The 12,717-nt window shown below is 35.1% G+C and overlaps 1 protein-coding gene across 1 annotated transcript in view; it reads left to right on the top strand.

The window, feature by feature from the left end:
- The first annotated feature begins 6,430 nt into the window (after positions 1-6,430).
- Positions 6,431-12,717, top strand: part of xylb (xylulokinase homolog (H. influenzae)) — a 43,346-nt gene continuing 37,059 nt past the window's right edge. The window contains exons 1-5 of the mRNA XM_056450608.1: positions 6,431-6,515; positions 8,277-8,359; positions 8,812-8,881; positions 9,080-9,160; positions 10,653-10,739. Coding sequence (XP_056306583.1) covers positions 6,462-6,515; positions 8,277-8,359; positions 8,812-8,881; positions 9,080-9,160; positions 10,653-10,739 — 375 coding nt within the window. The 5' untranslated portion in view covers positions 6,431-6,461. The remainder of the gene's footprint in view (positions 6,516-8,276; positions 8,360-8,811; positions 8,882-9,079; positions 9,161-10,652; positions 10,740-12,717) is intronic.

Below are 12,717 nucleotides of genomic sequence, written 5' to 3'. Positions count from 1 at the left end.
GTAAGGTAGTGACTGTGAAAACTGTGCAAGTGAACATTTAGTGATTTGATGTAAAGACATACCGGTAAATAGCAATATTCTAATCATTTCAAGTGCATCTGAGTTTTCTTTACACATTTTATGAACAGCAACCATCACCATCAGTTATCAGAATAACACCATGCTTTTGTTTTCAGCTCGTTACAAAATACTACTGGTTTATTAAAAAAAGAAAAGAAATGACCTTAATTATGAAGAATTATTATATTATTTTGTCAACTCTGTTATCATCAACCCTGTTCACCTCAACCCTGTTCTCCTCAACCCTGTTCTCCTCAACCCTGTTCTCCTCAACTCTGTTATCCTCAACTCTATTATTTTGTCAACTCTGTTATCCTCAATTTTGTTATCCTCAAACCTGTTATCCTCAACTCTATTATTGTCAACTCTATTATTGTCAACTCTATTTTTTCAACTCTGTTATCCTCAACTCTATTATTTTGTCAACTCTGTTATTTTGTCAACTCTATTTTTTCAACTCTGTTATCATCAACTCTGTTATCCTCAACTCTGTTATTTTGTCAACTCTGTTATTTTTTCAACTCTATTTTTTCAACTCTGTTATCATCAACTCTGTTATTTTGTCAACTCTGTTGTCCTCAACCCTGTTATCCTCAACCCTGTTATCCTCAACCCTGTTATCATCAACTCTGTTATTTTGTCAACTCTGTTATTTTGTCAACTCTGTTATTTTGTCAACTCTATTTTGTCAACTCTGTTATCATCCACTCTGTTATTTTGTCAACTCAGTTATCATCAACTCTGTTGCAGTTTAAAAGGTTTAACAATAAGTTAAACAACAATTAGTATCAGAATAAAATGTTCCTTATCACATTTAAGCATTACATTAATCATACATTCAGTTTACTGTAAATTATACATTTGTTATATTTCATTCCAGCTTAATCAATGTAAAAGGCTTGATATGTTCCTCTAATTCTGAATTGAATCGTATGCATTGTGCAGTAAGTCGATATATTGATTACTCCAACAGGATCAAAATGAAGCATACAGGCCAAGTCTCCGGGCCGTCTCTGATTTCCTCAAGCTCTTCTTCTGAGGGAACGGATAATATCTGGAGCGCTGATTATCTGAACTCAGCAGCACCGGAGCCGAGAGCTTTCTGGAGCTCTTCAGAGAAGGGTTTGAGTCCTCTGAGAGCCCGTCTGACTCTGATCCTCCAGCCGAACACTGCTGTCTATGCTGAGATGATCCAGTCCAGTGTGTCGGATGCTTTAAATCCAGATCTGAAGACCACGATTCGTGAGAAACATCCAGAACACACACAGACTGGCTCTGCAGGACTGAAGGAACCACATCCAGAAAACCTCTGCCGTTCATCTCTGTGTCACTGCTTTCTGCTGGAAACACAAGACACAGGTCAGCCTACACTTTAAAAACTCTGTGATTTCAATGGTAAAAGGCTACAGTAAGTTTCCTTAATATATATAAATATATATATATATATATATATATATATATATATATATATATATATATATATATATATATATATATATATATATATATATATATGGTGAATGTAGTTTGATGATATGAAAAATAGAGACAGTTATCAGGAACAACAATATGCTTTCTTTATTTCAGCTTGCACATGCTCAGCTGCTCATAACATCAGGAAATTGTGGAAATATAGGATAAGGAAATATAGGATAAGGAAATTGTGTGTTCACCAGGGGCACAGGAAAGACCATATATGAACATAGCAGTTACTTACAGTGAATAACTGTTAATTTACCTTTTCTCCAAATTTCCAACACGACACTTCACTTTTTATGCTTTTAGATGGTGTTACTATGATTCTTTTGAGTTTTTTTATTCCTCATCAGTGATGCACGTTAGAGTTTAATGTTACATCTAAAGTTGATGAATAATGTTTAATGCATTACATTAAATTTAGGTCTGGGAAAGTCAAATTACGGTTGAACCGCATATATTAGGAAACCTACAGCAAAAGTAGTTCCATAGGTTTTTTTCTAAATGTATTCCTTATTTAAGTTATTATTTATAGTTGGTTATTTATAGCTCCTTTTATTATTTATTAGCTCTCTTTGTCATATTTTTCAGTTTTAGTTCTGATTAATTTCAAGTGTAGTTTTAGTTGGGAATGACTGTGTTGTGGTGTATTACTGTTTATACTGCAGGGCTGCAGAGTGCTTGATTCTGATTGGTTGATGAGCACTCTAAGGTGTTTGGTTGTTGGCAGATAAATGCTCAGCTAAAGTAGTTCCGGCAGGTTTTGAGTGCATTACAGCTCCATAAAATTTATATTTATAGTTAGTTATTAATAGTACCTGGAATATTTTTTAGTTTTTGTTTATATATTTCTCTTCACATTTTGATTTTAGTCTCTTTATGTGGAAATAAAAGTGACTTCTGATTAATTTCTAATGTAGATTTAGTTGGGAATGACTGTATATTGTGGTGTATTACTGTTTATACCGCAGGTCTGCTGAACACTGGATTCTGATTGGCTATTGATGATCATTCTAAGGTGTGCCATTCATTTCAGAGTGCAGAATAATGCACTCGTGGCTGGTGAATTATTAGAAAATCACCTCAGATTCGCGTTATTGTCTAAAAAATAATTCAATATGGCTCATTGCAAATTATCCCTCGCCTAATAGATGACGGTTCATGCATCTGTAAAAACTCCCTGCTTTCAAAATACAAATTTTAGACCTAAAATGTAAAATGGAGCTTGTTAATATCTCAGATATTGCAGGTTATGAGCTTCAGATGCTCAGTTAACGCTGATGGATATGTTGAGTTACAATAGTTGTTTGGACAAAGGTTTAACTGAGATTGAACTCAGGAAAATCAGGGTGGAGCAAGTCACATTAGTTAATGTTAGAATAATTACTAACATAAAATAATTAGTGATACAGTTATGACAGCATTTATTCAATTTTGATCAGGTTATTCAAGTTAAATAACATTAGTTGATGTTGGTTAACTCGCGGTGCATGTGTTAACTAATGTTCACAAGCACAAGGTTGGATGTTAATGTTGAACTATGATTAATAAATGCTGCACAAGATTATCCATACTTCATTAATGTTAGTAAATGCATGAACTAATGGAGCGTTATTCTAAAGTGTTACCTCGTTTTCTAGACAAGTCAAGCATATTGTGTTGTTTTCACTAATAATGAGTCAAAATTAAGTGAGTTTTTCCTTAAAACAAGCTAAATAATCTGCAGATGGGGCAAGCTAAATAATCAAATGTCAAAAAGGAAAACTAGATGATATCGCTTAGCCCATTGGCAGATTATTTAGCTTGTTTTAAGGAAAAACTCACTTATTGTTGACTAATTATTTCTAAAAACAACACAATATATCGTACTTGTCTAGAAAACACTTCTCGATTTAAGAATTGTTAGATATTTGGACTAGAAACAAGATAAAATCTCTAATAAGATCAGAAGTAAAGATAATTTTGCAGTGTAAAGATAAAGCCGTACCATTCCTGGAGCAGACGACGTGTGTGTGGCGTCGGTGTGTGTCTCTGCTGGAGCTGTACTGTTCTCTCAGGAGCTCCACGTCCATCCTGAAGCTGTTCTGGTCCTCAGAGTGAAGCGTCCGCACATCTGAACAAGTCAGTAATGAGCAACAGCACAGCCACATCATAAAACACACACACACACACACACATATACACACACACACGACACAGTTTTATTGCAGGATCGCCATAAAAGTGCAGGATTTCTGTCCCTGAGGAGATCATCATCTGGTGAGTGCAGGTATGTGTGTGTGTGTGTATACGTGTGTCTGTGTGTGTGCTTTCTGGGCTTTGCCTTCAATAGTTGCATCAAAGTGCAAACAAAAGAGGGCAATTGAAGGTTGTTTTGCAAGACAAAGACGAGGAATATTCACATGCAACATATTTGTATAGTCACTTACTCCTGCTGTGCATGAAATAAGCATGCAAATAATAAATGCATTAAAGACAGAAGTGTTAAAATAGTGCACTTTATATGTCATAATGGCATTAATCATCTATATAACCATGTTTGCACAGGATTGTTGATGCAGTGGGTGAGGTGAACGCTCGTAAACTCCATCATTTTGCATGTTATTATGTTAAAGTTGAAATGAAGCAGCTGAATAATGCTGCAGTTTGTTTTGGGGGAATCGATCATGGTACAATAATGCATTATTGTGATTTGTTGATCGCATTTATTATTATTATTCATTATTATTATTATTATTATTATTATTATTATTATTATTATTATTATTATTATTCATTATCTTTTCAGCTTGGTCCCTTTATTAATCAGAGGTCGCCACAGTGGAATGAACTGCAAACTTATCCAGCATATGTTTTGCACATGCAGCGGATGCCCTTCCAGTTGCAACCCATCACTGGGACACACTCATTTACACACACACACACACACTACGGACAATTTAGCTTACCCAATTCACCTATACCATATGTGTTTGGACTGTGGGGGAAACCGGAGCACCCGGAGGAAACCCATACCAACAGGGGGAGAACATGCAAACTCCACACAGAAACGGCAACTGACCCAGCCGGCACTCAAACCAGTGACCTTCTTGCAGTGAGGCGATCGTGCTACCCACTGCGCCACCATGACGCCCTATTATTATTATTATTCTTATTATTATTATTTATTTATTTATTTATTTAAATTGGTATTTAACAAGATGGTTATGGTTATATGTGTACAGAATTTAAGAAACTACAGACTGTCTTAGTTTTCTTACTTGCCCACTATCCCCTCAAAATAAAATAAAGTTAATTAAAAACAAGCATATAATTGCAGTGTTTTTCATTTATTTTACTGAGATGTGAATATCATTGCATAGAATACCTTGGGGAGTATGATAAATGTAAACTAAATTAATAAGGCATTAATAATAATCATAAATAGACAGAATTTATTTAAAAATGACATTAATGGGTCTGGATTATTATCTCTGAGTCTAAAATATTCTTTATTCTATAAATTCTTTACTATATTTCTATATATATTCTTTAACTATTGGCGTTTCTGTGTGGAGTTTGCATGTTCTCCCCGTGTTGGTGTGGGTTTCCTCCTGGTGCTGTGGTTTCCCCCACAGTCCAAACACATGCGCTATAGGGGAACTGATTAACTCAATTGTCCTTAGTGTATGAGTGTGTGTGAATGAGTGTGTATGGGTGTTTCCCAGTACCGAGTTGCAGCTGGAAGGGCATCTGCTGCGTAAAAAACATATGCTGGAGTAGTTGGCGGTTCATTCCGCTGTGGCAAATAGTCAAAAAGAAAATGAATGAACGAATATATATTCTGAAACTATATGCATTAATTTCTTATTATTTTTGGTTAACATACTAAATAAAAAAAGGTTTTTATTATTAATTGTTTTTTATTTGATTTTTTTTATTGAATTTTATTTATTGAACTTTTTTATTTTACTTTTTTTATCTTTTACAAAATTTTCCAACTTATTTTCTGCCTTTTCTCCAAATACTTTTGTTTTAAAATCGCTGGTCAAATACTGTATTAAAATAATTATTCTGTGAAGAGTCAATATTGTCAATTAGTCTAAAATATTATATGAAAAATATCACATTTAGTATTTTACTAATTTACTTAATTTGATTTAAAATTAATTAAAATAGGAAAAATACATATATATATGTGATGTTGATTTTACCTAGTTTTAATTTGTTATTAGTTTATTTATTTGATTCTTATTCATTATTAAATATTATTTTAAAAAAATTATAATGACTAAAAATCAAATAAATAAATAAATAAATAAATTATATATTAGAAATAAAGTTATAATTAATATTAAATAATTTAATCCATTTTTAAATTGCATGTTTAATGAATGTGTTTCTTTTGCACTTCTTTTGTGTTTTATTAATTTATCTTAAAAGTTTTGTTTTTTATTGTCATATTTTTTTAAATATAAATAAACATTTCTTAATTCAGATTGAATGTTTCTGTATGCACTTAAATAAAAGTACTGCACTTTACTCAATTCAGATTATTGGTGTAAATAATTGTCCTGTTCACTTCTACTGCATCTATTCATCAGATTCCTGTTTTTTAACATTATGCAAACATAATGTTGATTAGTATCTGCAAAAAACTGAGCTGTTTATTTCTGAAGAGCAGGACAATAATTAAACTGCACAATATGGACCACAAGTTAAAGTCCAAAACATGTTTTTCAGGGAGCACACAGTCCCTTTAAGCAAACTCATGAATATTAATGACGCTATTTGACGTTCACTGACGTTTTGTCCTATGAATTTCCCGTATAGACGGAGCTCATGAATATTAACCATCCCACATGACCGTCGCTTCAGGAAGCGGAGGCGAGCGTCTCGTTAATATTAATGAGGTGTTCTGTGAATGGCGGGATGTTTGTGTCTGAATGGCTGAAGCAGCGGAATCTTGTTTTCTGGGCTTTGATTTCAGCACACAGCAGGTATTTTTGCATTCATACAGGATTATAACCTTTATAAACACACGTATGAACGGTCATACTGCATGAAAGACGATCGCAGAGAAGAGATTGAGCGATGTTTATGATCGAGTCACTCACATACAGCAGTGATAATGTCATTAAATAACATTATGAAGTATTTACCATTACATACCCTCAACAAACACTGTGGTAATACTATGGTACATATCCCAAAACATCAAAAGACATCATTTATACTTGTGTTGCTGTAAATGTAATGGTGTTACAGGTCACTTAAGAAGTTGAAAATGCATCATATTTGCCGCTGTGTGGAAACAGTACATTAATATTAGGATGAATGGTGGATCAATATTTGCTTATAGGTCAGCTTTGTTCTCCTGTAATCTTGAGTAATGGATTCAATATTTGTATTGATTTAAATGCTCAAAATATGAACTGAAAGTAAAATTATTAACAGAATATATTTCATAAATATGATCATAAAGTTGGGCTTAGTTCACTAGTATGATCCAAATGTGTAGATGAATCTGTTGATTAAAATCATAAAACTAAAAGTGTCGTTGTTTTTAAAAGAATATGATTAAATAAATAATAGTAATAATGAAGAAAATTGGTAAAAGAAAAAATTAAATAGTGTAAAAAAACACTACATTTTTATTTATCTTCCTAGGAAATATTATTCATGATGTATTATTATTATTATTAATAATTTTCTTGAAGTTAATATTGATGTAAAATAACTAAAATATTAATTAAAACTGTATAAACTGAATTTGAGAGTAAATAACATTTTAAAGAATGCATTAAATAAATAAATATGATCATAAAGCTGGGTTTATTTTACAAAAAAGTATGTGTGCACCTGAACCTGCTATTTGAACAAATTAATAAATATGTAATGGTATGTAATAGTATATGTAATATGTAATAATGTACAATATGTAATAGTTATAATGAAGACAATTGTTTAATGAAAAACAGCATTACATTTATTTTTAGTTTTATTATTATTATTATTTTCGGGGTTTTCACCTTTATTGGATAGGACAGTAGAGAGAATTGACAGGAAATCATGGGGAGAAGAGAGAGGTAAAAGATCGGCGCAGGACCACGAGGCGGAATTGAACTCGGGTCGCCATGAACACCGGAGTGCATGTGTCGACGCACTAACCACTACACCACTGGCGCCGGCACATTTATTTTTTTTTTATTAAATAATGCAAATGCATAATTTTAATAATAATTATTATTATTTTTGTTATTATTAATATTCTTTAAGTTAAAGTTGCTGTTCTAAAATGGCAAAACATATTAATTAAAACTGTATAGACTAATTAAAATGACAAAAAACAAAACTTTAACTTAATTTTATGAGTAAATGTTTTGGTTTTCTTTTTCTTTTTTTAAAGATTTATTTTTGGCCTTTATTAGATAGGACAGTATTGAGACAGGAAGTGAAGTTGGAGAGAGCAGGGGGTAGGGTAGGTAAATGTCCTCGAGCCGGGATTTGAACTCGGGACGCCTTGACATGCTACTGCACCACATGTCGGCACGCTAACCACTAGGCTATTGCACCGACAATTTTGGTTTTCTTTGAACGTTTACACAGATTAATAAAAATAAAAATAATTTTAAACACCTAGAATGCACTATAACACCAGAATAGCATTAATCTGAATGCTGTGTCTACCAAACGCATGCATATAAATGTAAACAGAAAACGTGTCTCTGCATTTTAAATGTATTTTGATTTTTGTCCAGCTGAAAGTTGTGGCCATTGATGGAAATCTGGAGGTGATTCATCAGAGCAGCGTTCAGTTTGACAGCGAGCTGCCTGAGTTCAGGTACCACATCACAATATATCTGCAGCTCCAATCTGTCAAATTGAGGATCATTATTATTAGATTTCAGTTATTAGATTTCTGTTAAACAGGCATATTATTATATTTGTAAGTTGTAAATGTATATTATTATATTTATATTTAGTTTTTTTGTTTTCCTAAACTATTAACTGATTTTCTCAATATTTTTTTTTCATTTATTATATATTTCCTTGTTAAAATGCTCATCTTGCTGATCTGTATATTAAGCACACTGTTAATATTGTTAATTATTTGCTTGTTTGATTATTTATTTAATTATTTTTTTCCTTTTTCTTTTACTAATGTGTTTAATAGGGTAGGGAGAGACGATTCATATGTCTGTATTACTGTATAAGATTTTTAAACATGATAAAAATAAATCTATAAATACATGAAGAGTGATATTCCCTAATCAAATGTGATTGAGTTTTTAGGACTCATGGAGGAGTTCATATTGACGAGGATAAGCTGACGGTGACGTCTCCGGTGCTCATGTGGGTGAAGGTAAAGCAGCATTATAATACATTAATCACATCCAAAATAAAAGTTTGTTTTGACAGAATATATATGTGTGTGTGCTTTGTATATTTAATAAGTAAATATAAATACACACATGCATGCATATATTTGAGAAAATGAGTGTGCGTGTGTGTGCGTGTGTGTGCGTGTGTGTGTGTGTGTGTGTGTGTGTGTGTGTCTCAGGCTCTCGATGTGTTGCTGGAGAAGATGAGAGACTCTAACTTTGATTTCTCCAGAGTGAAGGCCGTCTCCGGCAGTGGACAGGTGACACATTTATTAACATTTAAACATTATAATATACAGTTTGATTATCTTAGATTACGGTATTTTTATTTTTTATTTGATTGAGAAATTTCTGGAAGTGACTTGAATGATTCTGGGAACTGCTTTTATGAATATTAATGAGGTCACATGCCATTTTCATTTCATTAATACAGCCAAACTAAAACAAATCAGACTTTCTCCAGAGAACTAATATAATGGGGAAAATTATATTTGGGCATCTATTATACACTCACCGGCCACTTTATTAGGTACACCTCTCCAACTGCTCGTTAACGCAAAGTTCTAATCAGCCAATCACATGGCAGCAGCTCAATGCATTTAGGCATGTAGACATGGTCAAGATGATCTGCTGCAGGTCAAAGCGAGCATCAGAATGGAGAAGAAAGGGGATTTAAGTGACGCTGAACGTGGCATGGTTGTTGCTGCCAGACGGGCTGCTCTGAGTATTTCAGAAACTGCTGATCTACTGGGATTATCACACACAACCATCTCTAGGGTTTACAGAGAATGGTCCGACAGAGGAAATATCCAGTGAGCGGCAGTTCTGTGAGCGCAAATGCCTTGTTGATGCCAGAGGAGAATGGCCAGACTGGTTCCAGCTGATAGAAAGGCAACAGTAACTCAAATAAGCACTCGTTACAACCGAGGTCTGCAGAAGAGCATCTCTGAACACACAACACGTCCAACCTTGAGGCGGATGGGCTACAGCAGCAGAAGACCACACCGGGTGCCGCTCCTGTCAGCTAAGAACAGGAAACTGAGGCTACAATTCACACAGGCTCACCAAAACTGGACAATAGAAGATTAGAGAAACGTTGCCTGGTCTGATGAGTCTCCATTTCTGCTGCCACATTCAGATGGTCAGCTCAGAATTTGGCCTCAACAACATGAAAGCATGGATCCATCCTGCCTTGTATCAGCGGTTCAGGCTGCTGGTGGTGGTGTAATGGTGTGGGGGAGATTTTCTTTTGGTCCATTAGTACCAATTGAGCATGGTGTCAACACCACAGCCTACCTGAGTATTGTTGCTGACCATGTCCATCCCTTTATGAGCACAGTGTCTCCATCTTCTGATGGCTACTTCCAGCAGGATAACGCACCATGTCATAAAGCGCCAATCATCTCAGACTGGTTTCTTGAACATGACAATGAGTTCACTGTACTCAAATGGCCTCCACAGTCACCAGAGCTCAATCCAATAGAGCACCTTTGGGATGTGGTGGAACGGGAGATTGGCATCATGGATGTGCAGCCGACAAATCTGCAGCAACTGTGTGATGCTATCATGTCAATATGGAGCAAAATCTCTGAGGAATATTTCCAGTAGCTTGTTGAATCTCTGACATGAAGGATTAAGGCAGATCTGAAGGAGAAAGGGGGTCCATCCCAGCACTAGTACCTAATAAAGTGGCCGGTGAGTGTATATTATATGTAAATATACACTTGGACTGATGTGTTTAATCTGTTTCAGCAACATGGCAGTGTTTTCTGGAGGAACGGCGCGAGACAAACCCTGAAGCGTCTGAACCCACAGCAGCGTTTACACCATCTCCTGCAGGTCAGAGAATAATCCACATATAAAGCAGCAGGTTTTCATCTGCTTGCTGAGGGTTTATGGTTAATGCTTCACCTCAGGAATGAAACAAGATATTCAGAAGAATGTTAGAGGAAAACAGCCATTCACAAACATTGTAGGAACAATAAAATAATCTGCAAGTTTATAGCTGTGTTTCCATACAGAGCATACCTGTCAACCTTCCCAAGATTCTCCCGTATTTTTCAGTTCTATCCCGCTGTCATCCCGTAAAGGTATTTTCCCGTATTTCTCCCGTATTTTTTATCTTTCTGTGAAGAGCCGATCCCCCCTATATGTAACTCATTCCGCCGAACCACCAGGGGCCAGCCCTTTGCTCTTAAATGTGAATCTGTTCTGTTCTTTCATTTCATTTAGGCATGAAAACACTTTGAAATAAACATAAAAACGGCGCGATTCATTTCCTTTTCATTACAGGTGCTGTTGCCCCTATGCAATCCTCACAACAGTCAGTTCATGTACCGATGCATGACTGTCAGCTGATGCGCTCCATAGTGATAAATAAATCACCATCACTGTTACCCAAGCGGATTCTGTACACATGCGATTTGATGCGGAGCTCAAGTGGAGACTGGGTTTTGGGTGCGCGTTTGAACAGACATATACACGTCATCATCATAATAACGATAATAATAATAGCGGTTCATTCCGCTGTGGCGACCCTAGATTAATAAAGGGACTAAGCTTAAAAGAAAATGATTGAATAATAATAACAACAACAACATCTAGACATGTCGATCTTGTTGGGTTTTCTTTTAAACACAACAAATTAGATGACTTAACTGAGCACCCTGCTAAAAAAATCCAGCTTGAACCAGCCTAGGCTGGGTGGCTGGTTTTAGCTGGTTGACCAGCCTGGTTTTAGAGGGGTTTTGGCCATTTCCAGGCAGGTTTCCAGCCCTTTCCAGCCTGGTCTTAGCTGGTCAGGTTGGAAAATGACTAGCTAAATCCAGCTAAAACCAGCTTGACCAGCCTGGTTTAAGCTGGACATAGCTGGTTTTGGCTGGGTTCCCAGCCTGGCCAGGCTGGTCAAACTGGTTTTAGCTGGTCATTTTCCAGCCTGACCAGCTAAGACCAGGCTGGAAATGGCTGGAAACCAGGCTGGAAATGGCCAAAACCCCTCTAAAACCAGGGTTTTCAGTAGGGCATAAACAGCTAGGAAAGCAATCAAATGCTTTCATTATAGATCTGTGCAGTTTTAAAGTGACACTGCTCTTTAATATATACAGAATGTTTAAATTATACAGTGAAGAAAAGATGAATGAGATTTGATAACTTGCTTCAACTTCTTTATAATAGCTAATCATTTTAATGAGCTGAACTCTTTGCTAATTCATTTGCAGCTTTAAGGCATACTGATTATTATATTCTTTGTAAATATTAATAAAAACGTATTACTGACCGTTCCAGCAGTTTATTTACAATTAAACAGCTCCAGATATTTAGTGTTTTTTTGTTTTGTTTTTTTAAACGGGGTCACATCCCAACATTGACAGGTATGATACAGAGATGCAAATTAGATTACGCCCGAAACTGTAATATGCTATAAAAGATTAGTAAATAAAGCAGCGTTTCCAGTCAATGAGAAAAGAAGAGGACAGAATCATCCCATTTTTTCTGATCAGATAAGAAGTTTATCATGCTAATTTCTGCGCATTGGTTTTTTTTAAATTTGTGCCTATCATTGCATTTCCATTACCAATTCTTTATTTGATAATCCAATATGTGCATAAAAATGGAAACATGGCTATTAACATCCATAGCAGGAACCAAAAATACAATGGAAATCAATGGCTGTTCTTTCCCAGCAGTCTTTAGTATATCATCATTTACATTCAACAAAAGAAAACAACTCTAACAGCTTTGAAAACAGCGAGTAAATGATGACAGAACGTTGACAGATCATTTTTGTGTGCTCTGTGCGTTAAATGTGGTCTTTTGA

This window comes from Danio aesculapii, chromosome 24 (genome assembly GCF_903798145.1).
Source record: "Danio aesculapii chromosome 24, fDanAes4.1, whole genome shotgun sequence".
NCBI lineage: Eukaryota > Metazoa > Chordata > Actinopteri > Cypriniformes > Danionidae > Danio > Danio aesculapii.
Note: the sequence above shows the minus strand (reverse complement) of the source record. Positions and strands in the feature narration are given on the sequence as shown.